At 35.2% G+C, this 19610-nt stretch overlaps 1 protein-coding gene across 3 annotated transcripts in view; it reads right to left on the bottom strand.

The window, feature by feature from the left end:
- The window catches only part of CCSER1 (coiled-coil serine rich protein 1), a 702132-nt gene that overhangs the window by 36706 nt on the left and 645816 nt on the right, over nt 1-19610 (bottom strand). The window contains exon 9 of one of the 3 annotated variants that reach the window (XM_053607875.1): nt 7638-7934. The exons of the other annotated variants lie outside the window; for them this stretch is intronic. Within the exon in view, the coding sequence (XP_053463850.1) occupies nt 7836-7934 (99 nt within the window). The 3' untranslated portion in view covers nt 7638-7835. Of the gene's footprint in view, nt 1-7637; nt 7935-19610 lie in introns of those variants that run through there. 3 annotated transcript variants of the gene reach the window in all.

Raw genomic sequence — 19610 nt, 5'->3', positions numbered from 1 at the left:
AGCCCCAGAGGGCTCTCAGACACTTATAATGAACATTATTAACTTACCGCCCCCTTGAGTTTGCTTTCGAATTTCTAAATACCAGAATGCCTTCATATGTCACCCAGTACCTTATAGTACAGGTCACCATACCCTCCTCTCTAATTAGTCACCAACCTCTGATGATTTTAACTCTTAAAAAATTCCTGAACACATTTCCCTCTCCCCTTCTGTCCAACTCTACTCTTCAGGCCCTCACCAACTTTCTGTACTAGCTCAGCCTCATTGGATTTAATGTCACCTTATAGTCTTCAGATATGCCCCATCTGAAAAGGGATGTGGCTTCAGATCGTTTCCATGGCATGTAGCCAAGGCCCCTCACAGTGACAGGATGACAGAAGGCTCTCAGCTAACTGGCACCTGCCTCTCATCCAGCTTCCTCTCTGCCACTCTCCACTTCACACTTCTCTCAATTAACGCTGAATTATTTTTAGTTCCCTGGGTGTATTGGGCTATTTTAGGACTACGTACATTTGCCGTTCATTCTGCCTGAAAAATACTTCAGACTTTTTTCACTTGCTTTAAGGATAGACAGAATTCCTTCTCTCCCCCTCATCATACCACGGCTTCTATGGCCCACACATACTATTCCTGGTGCACTTGGTACCTAAATAAATATCAGCGGGAACTGAACTGAATCAAGTACTGTTTTCAGCAAATATTCATATTTTGAAACAAAACAAAGTTCTGTACTTTTTTTAACACAAAAGTTTATGATTTGACATTGAAGATAACATTATTTTTCTATCTTATATATTGAAACAATTTGTAGTTGTCACCTTTAATTTGGTGCATTATATTGACATATTTACTCAGATTTTAAATATGCTTTTATTTTACATACGCATAGTGAAACAGGACAGTTATGTTGGTAAAGCAGGAGCTCAGGAATCATGGGCGGGGTGGGGTTCTAGTTTTGTCATTTACCATATTTCTATTGAAGAGAAGGTTATTTGCCTTTCTAGACCTCTCTTTTCTCATCAATCAAATTGGGATGATAATAGAAACTACATTATAAAGTTGTAAACAGAAAGTGAGACCATGTAAGCACAAAGCAGTCAATAAATACTGTCTTCTGTTTGTGTGATTCTTTTTAATTCATGGCTAGATTTAAAGTATAAATGCTTCACTGACAAATAATGAATCTTATTCCTAAATTGTTCTGTATCTTTGGGAGAAGGGCTAGTTTTGTTATTTCATTGTTTAAGTTCAGCTAGATTTATAGAAAGAATTTGCAAAAGCTCTTCAATGTTTCTATGACATAAAGTAAATGAATAAAATGAGAATTATTCATCCTTTAAGGAATAGATGGAGAGTTATAACTGTAATTCCTGAAAAGCCTTTCTAATTTATTTTCAATTTTTGTGTTTTTAAAGCATTTTCATATATTATATCATTTGAGTTTCCCAGAAGCCCTGTGATATAGGAAGTTCAGTCATTAAATTACCAGTATATAAATGAAAACTATAAAAGATGTTCGGAAGAAAATGTCCAATATAAAATGTTTAAAAAATTAAACAGTAAAAATTTTAAATGTATCTAGACTCTGTTCTCCACAAGGCCAATCATTGTATTTACAATTTTCTGCTTTATCTGTGGTTTCTGTGTGGCTGTCCACATGTGCACTCGTCACCTGTGACCTGTCTCAACGTGTGTATGTTTATTTGTGAGAGAGTTTACACAGGTAGATGTATTTGTTCGTGTCCCTAGAAGCTAAATGACTTTAGCTTCTTACCGTGACTAGAAATTGTATGTGACCTATTTTCATTTACATTTTTGCTTGGATGTTATAAGAAATGATAAATAATGGACCATGAAAAAGGATAAAGGATTATTCAGTAAATATAATCTTCACATCTGAAAAAAATCATTAAATACTGAAATATTCCAATTGTATTCTAACTCTATGGACAAAACTTTTTAATTTCTAGTCTTTTAAGTTAATAAACTTTAAGAATTTGAACATAGCACTTATTGTTTAGGCCAAGAGCAATTTCGTAGAGTTTGTAACTGTTGAGGTGCAGAGGTATCTTTATAAAGCATATTTGTCTTGCTGCTTCCAGCCACTGAATTGCACTGAGTGTCATACGGAGGACGCACCGATGTGGGAGAGTAGAGCGAGCAGCAGGCCTCCTCTGTAAGTGGGCGGGGGGGTTCTTTAAATTGATAATAACCATGTGGACAAAAAAGTTTTGGAGTTATTTCAAAATAAAACTGTTGAGAATATATTTCCTTCCCCCCCCCCAAATTAATGGTGAGATTTTCTTTCTAGTCAATTTTTAAATTTTTCTCTCTCTATATGCCTACCCTGTGTGTGTGTGTGTGTGTGTGTGTGTGTACTTTAAAAGTATTTTAAGATGGCAAATACAGCACTGTAGAAAAGACAATGAGGATAAAATGCAAATGTATAACATTTTATAGTGAAATTATAAATCTTAGGTTTTAAATTTAAATTTTTAAAAAAATATATTGACTTCTTGTTCTTTTTTAGAGTAAACTTTAAAAACTTCCCCTGTGGCTCAAAGGAGTAGAGAGCGGGCCCCATATGCCGGAGGTGGTGGGTTCAAACTCAGCCCTGGCCAAAAAAAAAAAAGAAATTAGAAGATTAAGAATTCATTCTTAAGGTTAAAAAAAAAAACTGTGTTGAAAATACTTTTATCTTTTAAAAATTATGTATTTTTATAAATATATAATAAATGTACGAATTTTCAGAGTATATGTGATAATCTACTATAGTGGTATAATTAAATCAGGGTGACTGAGATATCTACCACCTTAAGTATTTATCTTTTCTTTATGTTAGGAACATTTGAATTATTTTCTTCTAGCTATTCTGAAATGTACAAAAGATAAGTGTAGTCAACTTCTTTATCTATCAAAGTGTAAATTAATTTTAATATTGAAGATATACTTTAATGTGCATATTTCATACTAATTTCACATAAGACATATGATAAAATAATGAATTATTATAAATAGAAGGAAAGAACCTGACTACTTAAAGATACAGAAAGACCATAAAAAATGCCTTCTGGAGGAAAGATTTGATAGAAAACACTGATAGAAATCATATATGTAATATATTAATAATATGTAATACATATGCCCCATGATTGCATTAATGTAATATATGTAATAGTAACTAAAATTATGTAAATTCTTAATTTCTCAATATTTAGTAGTTAATTATTTAACTAATTGTAATATTTCTCATAGAAGTTTTACTTTTTAGTTGCAAAAATAATGTTAAGGCCACCTGTTCGTGGAAGTGGAAATTGTTAGTAAATGATAAATATCGCTGATTAGCCGCTTAGTTTGAGCTGAATGTTAAAATGAAATGGTGCAATTTACTAAATCAGACAGTAGTTTCCCCACATACTTAAAGCATTTCAGAAACAATATATAAAGAATCATGATAAAATATAAGAGTATAATATGAGTATAAAATGTCTAATTTTAAAATAAAAACAGAGCCATTAAAAATCTTTGGTACCCTATGTGTATAGGGTAATGCTTCTTTTAAAATATTTTAATGCTAGGGCTGAGTACATTGGGTACTTTTTCTTCCATTCTTGAGAAACTTTGCTAAGAAGAGTATGTTCCAGCTCCATCCATGTAAACATGAAAGAGGTAAAGTCCTCAGCCCTACTATGACTAATTTATAGCATTCATATGAAAGCTATAACCCAATCATAACCTAAGAATATGGGGAAAAGGAGGGGCAGGGAGGGGAAAGGACGGGTAGAGGGAGGGTAATTGGTGGGACCACACCTACGGTGCATCTTACACCGTAAGATGAAACAAGTGAAACTTTAAATGCAGAATATAAATGTCTTAACACAATAACTAAGAAAATGCCAGGAAGGCTATGTTAACCAGTGTGATGAAAATATGTCAAATGGTCTATAAAACCATGTATGGTGCCCCATGATCGCATTAAGGTACACAGCTATGATTCAATAAAATTTAAAAAAAGTATTAATACAGAAATAAGTTAAAAAATATTTTTATGCTGTTTATTCCCAAAACCATATTTACATCTATAAAAGAAATGTAGTCTTTTTGTTGCCATTTTGCTTTAAAAATCCCAAGAAGTAAATTGTGGCTATTGATACTGAGGTTCCTTACCAACAGCCTTTGCAGAAGTCTCCTTGGCTAACAGCTCTTCTGCTGTGTAAGTAAGACAAAGCTGACCTCAAGGATGGCCAGGACATTGTGATCTGGAAGTCCCCAACCTACTGCTAAAAGTCCCTCATCCATCACCTTTGCCTGACCTGAAATTCCCACACCACTCATTTTATTTAGATGATGACAATTCAAATAAAACGAAAACATGAGAGCATATTTTAATTCTTTCAAACTGGGATCATCACCCACTTGGGAATTTGCAATGTCACGCCGATGAAAGATTTTAGGTGGTGAAGCTGTATGACAGGATAAGTGTTCAACCACATTGAATATTCAAACGAGAAAAGTGTCAGGGAGCAAAACCCTGGGAAAAAAATGCCATTAAGAATATTCAGAAGAACAGTAGTTTTTTGGAAAAGATAATTTTGGTTATATCTTGAAGGAAATGAAGTGATCATTTCAGTTTTAAGAAAATGCCTATAGCAGAAACTCATGGTAATTAATATGCGGCAGAAATGATTTTAAAATCTTCAGAATAATTAAGACACTTATTTTTCATGACAATTGTTATCTATGATTCTAATTCTTACCTCAGAAATGTGAATCACAGACTTAAATACTATCACTAATGTCATAGATTGATAAGTGGCATTAGTAGGGATTCAAACCCAGAATATCCACCCCTGGAATATATATATCTCTTCACTAGGAGAGATTAATATCTGGAGAGAGTTTTTCATTTGTGCAGGGGCAGGGAGTCCTGAGGGACCCACCAATAACTAAAAGGTAAAGACTTTCAGGATAGTGGTGTAAGATTATGTAACAATGTGGAGCTCTAATTGATAATTTAGACCAGGCATTTTTTTATAAGCCTTTATTCTTAGGCATATCATTTCCATTCCAATTCCTCAGGAATACAGCAGGAAAAGTTGCATGGCTGTACAATGTACCCAAATAAAGGTACAAGGGAATGAAGGCTGTTGATAAAAATGATTATAGTTGGTATGCATGTACCATAATTTATTAATCCATTCATCTACTGAAGAGCACTTGGGTTGTCTCCACGTCTTTGCAATTGTGACTTGTCTGCTATATTCAAGTGCAAATGTATTTATGATAAAATATAAATACATTTATATAATTTTATATGTATATGGCAATAACAGTAGGGAAATGTGACTGCCATCTTGGTTATGTTTCCTAACTTTGCATTCTATATTCTTGCTTGCATATTGGGAAAAAATATTACTTCCTGCAAGGAATAAATAAGATAATTTAAAAATGCTAAAATATAAAATTTTCCTTTGAGTACATATCTACTAGTAGGATTACAGGATCAAATGGTCAGTCTACTTTTAGTTCTTCAAAGAATCTCAGAGGTTGTACCAGTTTGCAGTCCCCCCCAACAGTGGATGAACTTTTCCTTTCTCTACAGGGAATAATATTCAGCCATAAAAAGATGGAGATCGGTATCTTTTGTAACAAGCTGAGTAGAATAGGAGCTCATTCTCCTGAGGGAAATATTGTGAGAAAGAAAAAACACCACATGTACTCAATACTAAGTTGGAACTAACTGATTAACACCGCGGTTCTCAACCTGTGGGTCGCGACCCCTTTCTAACAGTGAAAATACACTGTCACTTTAGGAAGGTTGAGAACCACTGGATTAACACTATCTGCTCATATTGAGGCCAAACTCAATGAAATTCAAGTTAGGAGGAGGGTGAGAAGGGGATGAGTAAATGTCACCCCAACTGTTACACTGCACAGATCAGCAGGGTGGCCACGAAGATCATGTTGTCTATTTTAAATTGCATAGAACTTTATGGCCACCCTGAATAGCACACTTACTGGGTGAAGGATATACCCACCTGTATAACTCTGACTTTAATCATACAACATCAAAACCAAAATATATGGGGGGAGGTATTGGTGGAAGGAGGGTAATGGATGGGGCCTCATCTACGGTGCATCTTAGAATGGGTACAGGTGAAACTTACTAAATGCAGAATACAAATGCCTACATACAGTAACTAAGAAAATGCCATGAAGGCTACGTTGAACAGTTTGATGAGAATATATTTCAGATTGTATATGAAACCCACCCATTGTACCCCTTGACTGCACTAATGTACACAGCTATGATTATAAATAAATAAATAACAAAATATATGTACTCCCATAGCAATGTGAACATTTTTATATTAAAAAATAAAATAAAATCTTCCTCTTTCATGACAGAAAGCAAATAAGAATTACACAGGGTGGCGCCTGTGGCTCAAGGAGTAGGGCGCCGGTCCCATATGCCAGAGGTGGTGGGTTCAAACCTAGCCCTGGCCAAAATCCAAAAAAAAAAAAAAAAAAAACAAACAAACAAAAAAGAATTACATAAAGCTGAAACATAATTTTCAAAAAGCAAAATTATGCTAAAAAATTATTAAACTGGGTAAGAAATGAAAAGGGTCAAAATAAGATACAGAACGAGAGACTCTGATAGGAACAAGGCTTTGTGATTGGCTATATAAGAATTAGAAGTACAGGAGTTCATGGTTAGAGTTGGGTTCTAGTGTGGAAGTTTTCTGGGTCATATGGTCTATATTTTATGGTAACACTCAGGCTTTTTGAATGTACAGTTGTGGCTAGGGGAAGGTAAAGGTCATTCAAGATAAGGAGTCTATGATGATGAGGCTTAGTTTTGCAAGGGACTGCTGTAATTTTCTAAGATAACGGCAGGGAGAATGAAAAGGAACACAATAAACCAGCAACTGATTTTGTCTATCCCCACAATGATGCACAAATTACTTCTGAAAAACTGAAAGTCTGAGTTGTTCACACCAAGCTCCTCCCGCTATCCATGTATAATGTGGGTAGTAATTGGTGTTTTATTTCACAGGAACTAAAATAGTTAAAGGATGATGACATGTGGGCAGCGCCTGTGGCTCAAAGGAGTAGGGCAACGGCCCCATTTGCTGGAGGTGGTGGGTTCAAACCCAGCCCCAGCCAAAAACTGCAAAAAAAAAAAAAGGACGACATGTAAGAGACAAATCTGAGTAAAGCTTAGACTGAAATTTATTAGGTTTGTTTAGTCACTTTTGTTTTTTCTATTTTCTGCTTCTTTCTATCTCTTCAACCTAAAGCATCTGGGATATTTAGCAGAACAGTAAAAAGGAAAACAGGGTGTTTTTTTTTTTAAATTTTGCAAAGTCCCTGTGCCAGGGTATTTCTTAGCAGTCATTTTAAAATTATCTTATTTATTCCTTGAAATAATATTTTTATACAATATGCAAGTAAGAATATAGAATTCAAAGTTAGGAAACCAAGATTACAGCCACATTTCTCTACCGTTACTGCCATATTCTTTTTCACTGATTATACTTTCCTCCAAATAACAGAGAAGGTGAAGTGAGGCAGATTACTACTGCTCCTGAAATCAAGTCCAGAAATACTGGTCCACAGGAGAATTGGGAAGATACAAAAGATAAGTCAGAGCATGTTTTTTGTTCCTAAGAGCAAGGAAGACTGTTGAGCAAGTAGACACTTGAAGTAGTTCCAAACTCGGTCACTAACTTTAAGCAGAGCACATTTTTTATTTACACTTCATTAGGGACTCATGTTTAGTGAGCTAGAAATAGGTTTTTGATCCTGGAAATCATACTAGTTTATTTTGTTTAGAAAACACATTTAGGGCGGTGCCTGTGGCTCAGAGGAGTAGGGCGCCAGCCCCATATACTGGAGGTGGTGGGTCCAAACCAGGCCCTGGCCAAAAACTACAAAAAAAAAAATAACATCCATGATTATAAAGAATAAACAAAGAGTACTGAATTAAAATAATGGTGTAATTAACCTCAGTGTACCTTTATTACATACATAGAGGAGTGGAGGGCTAAAAACAAGACGAGTGTCACATGAAACAGAGAAGCTTATACTTTGGCTGTTAAAATAACCCTCATGTGAGATAAAAAGAATTCCACAACTAAAATCCCATAATAATCAAATCTTACAGATACAGAAATATATTCATTGTTAATTTTGACTGAAATGATTGAGGATGTTTATAAGAGGAGATAAAAATAGAACTGTGTTGAAGGGTTTAAGAGTATTTAAGGTAGTAGCTAAAGAAAGATGATTAAATAGGTGGTGTTGGGAGCACACCCTCAGAGGTCTTTTGGTTTTCTCTTCAGTTTTGAAATTCTATGATTTTATGACTGATAAGTAAATAACACTGTACAGTTTTTTTTTTTAATCTGAGAATATCATAGTATTAACCTCTCACAATAATTTCTTCTATCTCCATTGTATTGCCGCAAATGATTTGGGAGACTTTTCTGATCTCAAGCGATAGAATTATTTTAGCTTATGAATGGCTTCAATAATAATATTTCAGGCTAATTTCTATTGGCTAGAAGAATGCCCCTAGATTTATAATAGTTTTAAAATTGGGTCTTTATGATAATTAATGATAATTTTAGTGAAATTATTATCAATATTCTTATCTGCAGACATTGGGAGTGCAAATAGAATGAGTGAAAAGACACCTCTTTTGGCCTTCTAATTGAAGGAGGGAAAAAAAACTTTCCTGGGGAGAGGGTGAAAAAGAGGGCAATCACATTTATCTTTCTTCTCTAATAACTGCCTTTCTTTGTAGATTTAATGATGTTTTAAGTTTGAAAAGAAGCAGGCAGAGCTACCACAATGAAAGAAGTAAACATTCTCAAAGCACAATTTTCATGAATTTTAAAGTGTGCTATTGTGAACACTGTCATGAGATGAAGAATTCACGGCATTGCCTTTCATAAGTGAAACAACAATGCAGTAGTCTACTCAGTCTTTTAAATTTGGTTTGGGTATATTCCATTAAACTACATTCTGCAGAATACTTTTTAATATGCCCAAAGAAAATCTGCAAATGACTAGGCTTCACGTGCGTTGACCTTCGCTCTTTTTTTGAATCAGCAGTATGGCTCATTTTAGTCAAGCTGTTGAAACATTTGTGGCATAATGCATCAAATTAAAGCAACCAGCTGTGATGTTTAATTTAAGCTAAAAGTTTATGATCTACAACTATATAATACCCTAGGGAATAATTGATATTGTATGTAACTGCAGTACAGTGACACGCAAGACGTGTTACAAAATGCCTATAAAATGTCACATATTTTATTGTAGTAAGCCATTTGGACTTCAGGTTTAAAAAGAGCACCATCATTTATCCAAAAATGAATATCAGAGGATAAATGAATAGATTTCAACATCATTCTCTAAATATAGATGAGATGTGAAGTCATTTGTTCTCATGGGTCAGAAGAGAGGTTCTTTGTTTTAGTCTCCATTGTTTATGATGAAAGTTCCCCCATTATTTATTGACGTTCTAAAATTTGGAAATGTCATTAGCCATGAGGCTCAACTCTGTTTATCAAATTTCTCAATGTATGAAAGCAAAGGCATTTAATAACCACCAAAATAAGATGATACTCATTTATCATGTCCCCTTTTCCTAGTTCAATATGACGCATAGCACATAATTGTTCAAGTGGCCCAGCTGATAAAGGCTACTCTATGCCATGTATTATTAGAGAACTCAGAACATGAGAAAAGACTAAATAGAAAGATACATAGAGATAAAGACATAGCTTTATTTCTTTAAGATGGATATTGGGTTTTCTAAGTTACTAAACAAGACAACAAAAGACAAAATAATAAGTATTTCTTTTAATGAAAATCAACATGAATACCAAACTCATCTACAAGCATTTGCTGAATTTATCATTTATGACATTTTTAGATAAAGATAGATACTTAGCAAAGTTAAATTATTGTCTCAAGTCTCTTGGTGGGGGGATGGGACAAGTAAAGAAAAAGTAGATGGTGACAGTAGATCATTTGATGACCTGGACCAGTACCCGGTCAACAAGACTAGCATCAAAATAAAAAATCCCTGGGGAAATTTCTTTACTGGAAAAAAAACTTCTAGAGTTTAAAGACCTAAGATATTTTTATAAGGGGAAAAAAAGCATTTTAAGTAAGTTTAGAGGTTTGCTACAAGGCAAATCTCTTTATATGTTTATTTTAAAATACTTCAGATATAACTCCTTGAATGATTTGTGTTTGTAGATAAAGAATTTATGTAATCATATCGTAAGAAAAAATATTATTGTAACTTTTAAAGTATTACCTAAAGCTGTGCCTAGAGATAACTGCAAGTTAAAGAAGAAAAAATGCATCAACAGCAATTTTAGGTATAAGAAAATATTATTCAATACCTCTGACAAGGTACATAGTTAACTTTTCAAGCTGAAGATAGAAGGAAAGTCAAATGTGAAGGAATCGCCCACTTTTCACTAACTCAGCATTATCTTTCACTTTGAAAACACATTAAAGAAGGAAAGATTGAAAGCTAAATTAATTATTAACACGTTTAGTAGCATATTGCTATATGTAATTGTTTGCTTCAACTTCTCAAAATAAAATTAAAGACAGTTATTAAACAGTACATCTCAATAAATCTAAAATATGAGAATAGCCTGCTGGGACTATGAGTACCATCTGTCACTATTAGAGGCAAAGAGAATAATATCAATAAAGCCAGTATAGGAAAGTCAAGGCACTCTTAACTTTTAGCTTAATATTAACTGTTGTAACAATCCCATTGCCTTTTTTTCTCAAGAATGTACTTATACACAGATACACACACATGTACAGCAGATATATATATATATATAAATTGTGTGTGCATATTATAAATTTATATGTATTAAATTCATATGTTTATATATATAAATTTTGGCAGGTAATGTTTAATTGCTAAGATATGTTTTAGAATTTAACATGATCTGGATACATTCAAGAAGATTACTAGTCAAATGGCATAAAAAATCATGCAAAGTCTGGTAAAATTAAAAAAAATCTAAGCATCAGAATATTCATTGTTTACTATTAGGAATTTGTATGGAACTTTTAAAGGTAAATACCATGTTAAAGGTTTTCAATTGGTATTAACATGAATTGAAAATCCAAAATAAAATTCAAGAGACATACAATTATGTAAAGTCTTTATGGAATTATGCTTATTACATAAATCTTTTTCTGTAATTATGATTATTCTTATAAAAAGAATAAGAAAATTTGAGTTATAGTTAGACAATTTAGAAATCACACAAATTTTAGCAGTGGTTACCCTGCTTTAATGTTTGTCAAAATTTTAGACATTGCTAATTATATTGCATTGAAGAGCTACAGTGAGTGTCTAGCTATAAAGATTATAATCAAGAGCTGCTGTTTATAGTTTGAATGAACCATAAAGAAATTATTGAACATGTACTATATGCTGAGAATTTACTTAAGACCCATGGGAAATACAAAAACATTAATACTCCTCAGTCTAGTTGAAGAGGCAAAAATATCACAAGTGCAACAATGATGATTAGTGTAACTATGCAACCATAAAATTAGCTGCTAAATCATAATACAGAAAGTTCAGCAAAGGCAGTAATTACATAAGGTTTATAAACTCACAGAAATTCATAAATAAAATATTAATCTGATCCTTTTTCTTAAAGAGGATTATTTTAGTATCCCCTAGGATTATTTTAGTATTCAATACCATGAATATGTACTTTAGAAAGTACAAATGTACATTACATTGTCACTGTAAAGTTTCAGTCATTTCCAAATGAAGTGACACGCTCATCCAAGAATCCACACCTACCACCCTCCAAAATTAACATAAAAATCTAAAGGTAAGCAGTTGCTAATTTCATGCTTTTATCTGATTATTATAACTCAAATGAATACTTAATTTTCCAACACATAGCAATACAATGACCTCATTTAATATCCTGCCTTCTACATTGTATTGCTATTAGGGAGGCAGATTTAATCCAGCCATTAATGCCATCTTGATTTAGAAAAGGACAGAGAAGGGGCTCATGCCTATAATCCTAGCTCTCTAGGAGACCAAGGCAGGTGAATTTCCTAAACTCACAGGTTCGAGACCAGCCTGAGCCAGAGTGAGACCCCTGTCTCTAAAAATAGCCAGGCATTGTGGTGGATGCCTGTAGTCCCAGCTACTCGGGAGGCTGTGCAAGAGAATCACTTGAGCCCAAGAGTTTGAGGTTGCTGTGAGCTATGATGCCACAGCGCTCTACCAAGGGCGACAAAGTAAGACACTACCTCAAAAAAAAAAAAGAGAAAGAAAGAAAGAAAAGTACATAGAATACAATAATTGACACATGCTTTGGTGCCTTGCATTTGAAAGTCACTTCTATTGGTAGAAGAAGAGAAATCATTGAACATTTCATTCATTAAGGCTACTTTAAGAAAAAATTACAGGGTTGCTATATTTAAATCGCTTCTACAGCAGATTAGTTAGCCTAATGTTCCCCTGTATAAAATGACGACAGTAATAGTTTATATTCCATATGCTGACTATAAAAATCACATTTTCACCTAAATTAAAGAACTTTATGATTATGGTTTATGGTTTGTACATAAATGGACAATAAATATTAGCTACTCTAAATATTACTATCATTAATATGATTGCCACTGCCTAAAGGGATTATGTGTGCACTGAACAGGGAATAACAATGAAAATAGGGATATTCTTATTCATATAAAGTATATTTGTAAAAAGCAGACTATTATTTCACTCTGGTACCTGAGAAAGCTTTATATACCTGCAACAAAATTCAAAAGACATTTTTCTAGCTAAATATGCATGTGTTTATGTATATGGCACATACATGCGTGCATATTGACAATACATAAATTAACTATAAATCTGTATTCTAAAAATGGGACCAACTGGAAATGTGCTATTATAAGTCTATTTTTTAAACATTTCAGACCTCAGTTAATAGCCTACCTTCTACCAACATCCTTTTGTTAACATTTATCAAAGGTATATATAAAGTTTTAAAAAATATCTACCTGAATTACTGAGGCAAAGCTTCTCATTCTATTTTTGATGCTCTTCAAAAAATATATATGTATATGTATTTTTTGAAACAGAGTCTCCAGCTGTCACCCTGGGTAGAGTGCTGTGGCTTCACAGCTCACAGCAACCTCTAACTCTTGAGCTCAAGCAATTCTCTTGCCTCAGCCTTCCGAGTAGCTGGGATTACAGGTGCCTGCCAGAATGCCCAGCTATTTTTTTTTTTTAGTTGTAGTTGTCATTGTTGTTTAGCTGGCCCAGGCTGGGTTCAAACTCACCAGCCTGGGTGTATGTGGCTGGCACCCTATTCCCTGAGCTATGGGCACTGCCCCAAAAATATATTTAAATATATGCTCATAAAAAAAGACAATTTGAGTTGGTTTTAGTTTTCAGTATTTTTAATACTATTTCAGTAGTATCATTCATGCTTTGGTACTTAAAATGTTGACTGTTTATTTCAAATGTTCATATTTCTTTCCAGTATACACAAATAAAATACTGTTTTATAAATATTTTATAATCTTAAACAACAACGATAATCATAGATAATAACTGATGTATATTGAGGTTAACTCCAATTATCTATTCATTTAATCTTCACAATTAAACCCTATGTGGTGGATAGAATCACCACCATTTCTCATTTGCAGTGATGGAATTTAAGTAATTTCCTAGGGTCACTTCGCCAGTAATACACACCAATGCAATACTGGCGACTTAGAGCTATTTGGACAGATCTCTTTAGAAAAGTGTTCTTAACTACTACAGAAATGTTTGTTTCACATCCCGCTGAAGTTTTCCAGAAAACACCAACTAAAAAATAGTCCCCTGCTAAATAACAAAAAAACTGACAAATATATAACATATATCATAACAAATATAACAACATAAATACTAAACGGATATATTTAACAAACATTTGTGCAAATTAGGTATGTTTACAATGAAATATAAAAGTGAAAATTTTACACAACTTAAATTGTGATACAAGGATAAAATACAAAATAGGAATAAAAGCAAAAATGTCTTCAGTTTTCTTTCTTTTTTTTTTTTTTTCTTTTTTGTAGAGACAGAGTCTCACTTTATGGCCTTCGGTAGAGTGCCGTGGCCTCACACAGCTCACAGCAACCTCCAGCTCCTGGGCTTAAGCGATTCTCTTGCCTCAGCCTCCTGAGTAGCTGGGACTACAGGCGCCTGCCACAACGCGCGGCTATTTTTTGGTTGCAGTTTGGCCAGGGCCGGGTTTGAACCCTCCACCCTCGGTATATGGGGCCGGTGCCTTACCAACTGAGCCACAGGTGCCGCCCGTCTTCAGTTTTCAAAAACAAAACAAATTTTTTTTTTGGTCATTTGGAGTATGAATAATTTTGAATTTCTATAAGTTATAGTAAGAAAACTCATTGGTTAAGAACTTTCTCTATTAAATTAAAAGGATTAAATATTTATAAATGTCTCAAAGATGATTAGCTTTTTTTTTTTTTTTTTTGTAGAGACAGAGTCTCACTTTATGGCCCTCGGTAGAGTGCCGTAGCCTCACACAGCGCACAGCAACCTCCAACTCCTGGGCTTAAGCGATTCTCTTGCCTCAGCCTCCCAAGTAGCTGGGACTACAGGCACCCGCCACAACGCCCGGCTAAGATGATTAGCTTTTAATACTATTCTCTATGTGGAGTTGGTGTAAGTGTTTGCTGTGCATGGAGCTGAGTGGCTGGAAATGAAACTACTTGGGTCTTCTGAGGCTTGGCTATAAAGAGCTTGTTATGCAGATTGGCAACAATGAGCCATCCAAAGAATTTTGGATGGGGTACAGTTTACTATATTCTGTCCAGTAGAGGGTGAGAGCAGGTGTAAATAGAAATAACCTAAATGCCCTAAATGAGGGAGAAGCGGGGAGGGGCAAAGGTGTTTATTCTGTGTTAACTCTAATTAGCTTCATGGCATCTTAAGAAAGACCATATCCATAATCCCTCCATCCACTAAAAAAATTCTTACGCTATTGATTCAACTTAACAGCTTCAAATTCAAGTCTAAATTTGATGGATGATCTTAAGAAAAATAAGATATATTTGAAAAAGTAGGCGGGGATCAATAATCAGTTTCCAAATCTCGTGAATAAAGATCTGGCTACTGCCTGTGCCATCTCATTGCTCTTCGGTGCTCATTTTCTTTCATGTGCAGACCTCCTGTTCTGGAAAGCGACTAAAAAGACCCTTTGCAAAATAAGATTAATGTTGCTTTGCCTTTGTAATTTGCTTCATTACTTCAAGTACTAACTCATTTATAATATGCTCAAATTATTTCCTCAAAGCAAGTTATTCCCATTAGGAAATGATTTCTAACTTCAAGGAGTTTGATAAGGTAAGTGGTACGAGGCGCTGGTAGTAGAAGAGGAAAGGGAGGGCTCAGGGAAGAGGAATAGGAGAGTAAAAACGTACCTATGGGTATGGAGGGAGATAAGAAAATAAAACTGAGTAGATAGAGCTTCATTATTGTTTTAACTGTCTCCTAAGAGTTGACATAATGATATGATTTATACTGAGTTTCATCTTGAAATGAGTATTAGAGTATGTAAATGGGCAAAATACAGGGTGATAGGATGCTAGAAAGGATGCTAGGAATTATTCTATCACTGTACATGTCTACTAGCTGTCTGGATTTTGTATGAGATACTAAGTTTTAACAATAGATTTTCCATAACTAGTAGGGAGTCAACAAAGTGGAAGACAAAGGTATCCTAGATGTCAGCGTCTGCAGGAACACATTTAAAAATCTCCACAGACATGTGATATTTGCTCAGCTGCTGTTCTCACACGATTTCCTAAATTCTAATTAGTACAAATGAATGTTCAGTTGGGGGCAAAATTGTCTCTTCACTGCTCGAAAAGGTCATCTCTGACTAAATAAAACCATACCGAGATGAAATTAAAAAACTTTACAGGAAATTCTAACGAGAAGTTTTCATATTATCTTCCTCATTCTCTACCCTTACTTATGACTATAGGAAAGGCTTTGGTTTCTGGTGAACCAAATCAAGAGACATTACAGCCTATTTCTATCAGTATAGTCCTATATCTTAGGGAAAACGGACTAGTCATATCGCAGTTACTGCAGTTACTCTGTCTATAAAATAACATCTACTTTACATGACTTTACAATTCACTGGAGCTAAAAAATAAGCTGACCTAAAGAATATATTGTCTTCAGCAAAATGTGAAATTGTTCCTTGGATTAAGAAAAAACACACACAGGCAGCACGCTCAAAGGAGTAGGGCGCTGACCCTATATACTGGAGGTGGCAGGTTCAAACCTGGCCCCGGCCAAAAACTTCAAAAAACCAACCAAACAAACAACAACAACAACAAAAAAACCCACACACTGAAACCAAGTTTAGGAGTCTTATAATTTTGAAATGTATGTTTGGGAACCTCTGGAGAATGTTATCTCCTGATATTTAATATTTAATAGTTGAAGTATCTTGAGAACATCTAGCAACCATCATAGAAATATCATTATTTACAAGTCTTTGGTAACACGGTGTGAAGATATTTGAGATATGTGTAGCTCACAAGAATGTTAGACGTGGCATATTTAAAGTGGTTTCTTATTGATCCGATATAGAGTAGCCCCAAACATTACTGAACCAGAGACTGGACCTAGGCTTCTAGGAACAGCAATAATCAAGAAAGAACGTTTGACAACTCTGGATCTGTTTTTCATGTGGAATCAGTTTTAGTCTGTGCTGGTATAACAGGATAACGTAGATGGGGGTAATGTATAAATGATAGAAGAAGTTTATATGGTTTGCAGTTCTGGAGGATGAGAAGCTGAAGATACAGGGGCCACATCTTTTGATGGCCTTCTTGCTGTTGGGGACCCGTCCCAAACTACACCATGAGTTCTTTCACAGTGACCGGGAGAGGTGAGAGGATGAGGGAAAACGAAGAGTCAAAAGACAAAGAGAACGTTTTATAAAGAGCTGGGTCGTGGGACTGTCCACCTCCAAGCGTGAGGACTGGTGGCAGCCCCCCAGCTCTGGGCTAGCTCCATTTTTATTACACACATCACTTTTTGAATCACCAATCTAATAGGGGAAGGCTAAACCCTTTATGTCATGGTTCTTGCTGGGCATGCATTTTCTAAGCAAACTATTTCTTTAACTAACTATGTTAATTAGACTGATTTACCTTAGTATTATTACTCTAAGTTATTTACGATCTTAACACAAACAGAACATTCGACAGGGAACACAGTCCAGGAGCAGGATATCAAAGAGACCCCAATCAGACCACGCACACAAATCTGAGGAGGGGCAATTAACCCCCCAGGGCAGCCTTATGCTCAGAGGAGCTGGTGCTTCTGGCCATACCAAGATGACAGAAGAAAGGAGGTATTTTTCTCCTTATCTTTCCTGAGAGACCTTTCCTCCCTTAATGAGGTTTAGACTCTCCCTCTGTCTTCAGCGAGTTCAGCATTCCCGTGCTAACTCCCTCAAAGCACTAACTCTCCATGAGAGGGCAGCCCTGCCTGCTGCTACGAGCCTGTCCCTCAGTGCTCAGTGACCTCTGAGCCGAGTTGTGCTGCGGGAGGGGTGAAGCCTCAGCAAGACACTTCCTTCAGCCGAAGAACACCAGGCTTCAGGCTGTCGCTTTGCAACAGATTTTGAGTGTCTCTGATCCACTTTTCTATTCTTTCTGTTCCCTTTTGTCCATCATCTGTAATCATTTTCCTTTTTTTTTTTTATTAAATCATAGCTGTGTACATTGATATAATCATGGGGCATCATTCACTAGCTTCACAGACCGTTTACCAAGTTTCACATATACCCTTGTAAGATGCACCGTTGGTGTAATCTCACCAATCCCCTTCCCTGTACCCACCTCCCCTCTCCCTCCCCTCCCTTTCCCCCTTCCCCCATTCTTAGGTTGTAACTGGGTTATAGCTTTCATGTGAAAACCCTAAATTAGTTTCATAGTAGGGCTGAGTACATTTTCTTCCATTCTTGAGATACTTTACTAAGAAGAATATGTTCCAGCTCCATCCATGTAAACATAAAAGAGGTAAAGTCTCCATCTTTCTTTAAGGCTGCGTAATATTCCATGGTGTACATATACCACCATGGTATATTTATTAATTATTAATTTATTAATCCATTTGTAGATCGATGGGGACTTGGGCTTCTTCCATGACTTACCAATTATGAATTGGGCTGCAATAAACATTCTGGTACAAATATCTTTGTTATGATATGATTTTTGGTCTTCTGGGTATATGCCCAGTAAAGGCATTACAGGATTGAATGGCAGATCTATTTTTAGATCTCTAAGTGTTCTCCACATCTCTTTCCAAAAGGAATGTATTAATTTGCATTCCCACCAGCAGTGTAGAAGTGTTCCATTTTCTCCACATCTGCGCAAACATCTCTGGTCTTCGGATTTTGTGATATAGGCTAGTCTCACTGGAGTTGGATGGTATATCAAAGTAGTTTTGATTTGCATTTCTCTGATGATTAAAGATGATGAGCATTTTTTCATATGTCTGTAGGCCGCACGCCTGTCTTCTTCAGAGAAGTTTCTCTTCAAATCCCTTGCCAAGCCTGTGATGGGATCCCTTGTTCTATTCTTGCTAATGCGTTTGAGTTTTCTGTGGATTCTGGATATTAAATCTTTGTCGGAGACATAACCTGCAAATATCTTCTCCCATTCTGAGGGCTGTTTTGCTTGCTTTATTTACTGTGTTCTTGGCTGTGCAGAAGCTTTTTAGTTTGATCAAGTCCCAGTAGTGTATTTTTGAAGCTGCTTCAATTGCCTGGGGGGTCCTCCGCATAAAATACTCGCCCAGACCGATTTCTTCAAGGGTTTTCCCTGCACTCTCCTCTAGTATCTTTATAGTTTCATGTCTTAAACTTAAATCTTTGATCCAGTGAGAATCTATCTTAGTTAATGGTGAAAGGTGTGGGTCCACTTTCAGTCTTCTACAGGTTGCCAGCCAGTTCACTCAGCACCATTTGTTAAATAGGGAATCTTTTCCCCACTGAATGTTTTTAATTGGCTTGTCAAAGATTAAATAATGATAAGTAGCTGGATTCATCTCTTGGTTCTCTATTCTGTTCCAGACATCTACTTCTCTGTTTTTGTGTCAATACCATGCTGTTTCGATCACTATCGATTTGTAGTATAGTCTGAGGTCTGGTAGCATAATTCCTCCTGCTTTCTTTTGATTTCTGAGTAATGTCTTGGCTATTCGAGGTTTTTTCTGATTCCATATAAAAGGAAGTATTGTTTTTTCAAGATCTTTAAAGTATGACAGTGGAACTTTAATAGGGATTGCGTTGAAATTATATATTGCTTTGGGTAGTATGGACATTTTAACAATGTTGATTCTTCCCAGCCATGAGCATGGTATGTTTTTCCATTTTTTAATATTTTCAGCTATTTCTTTTCTTAGAGTTTCATAGTTCTCTTTATAGAGATCATTCACATCCTTTGTTAGATAAATTCCCAAATATTTCGTC

This window comes from Nycticebus coucang, chromosome 1 (assembly GCF_027406575.1).
Source record: "Nycticebus coucang isolate mNycCou1 chromosome 1, mNycCou1.pri, whole genome shotgun sequence".
Lineage (NCBI taxonomy): Eukaryota > Metazoa > Chordata > Mammalia > Primates > Lorisidae > Nycticebus > Nycticebus coucang.
The sequence above is the reverse complement of the archived record's forward strand: the minus strand, read 5'-3'. Positions and strand labels throughout refer to the sequence as shown.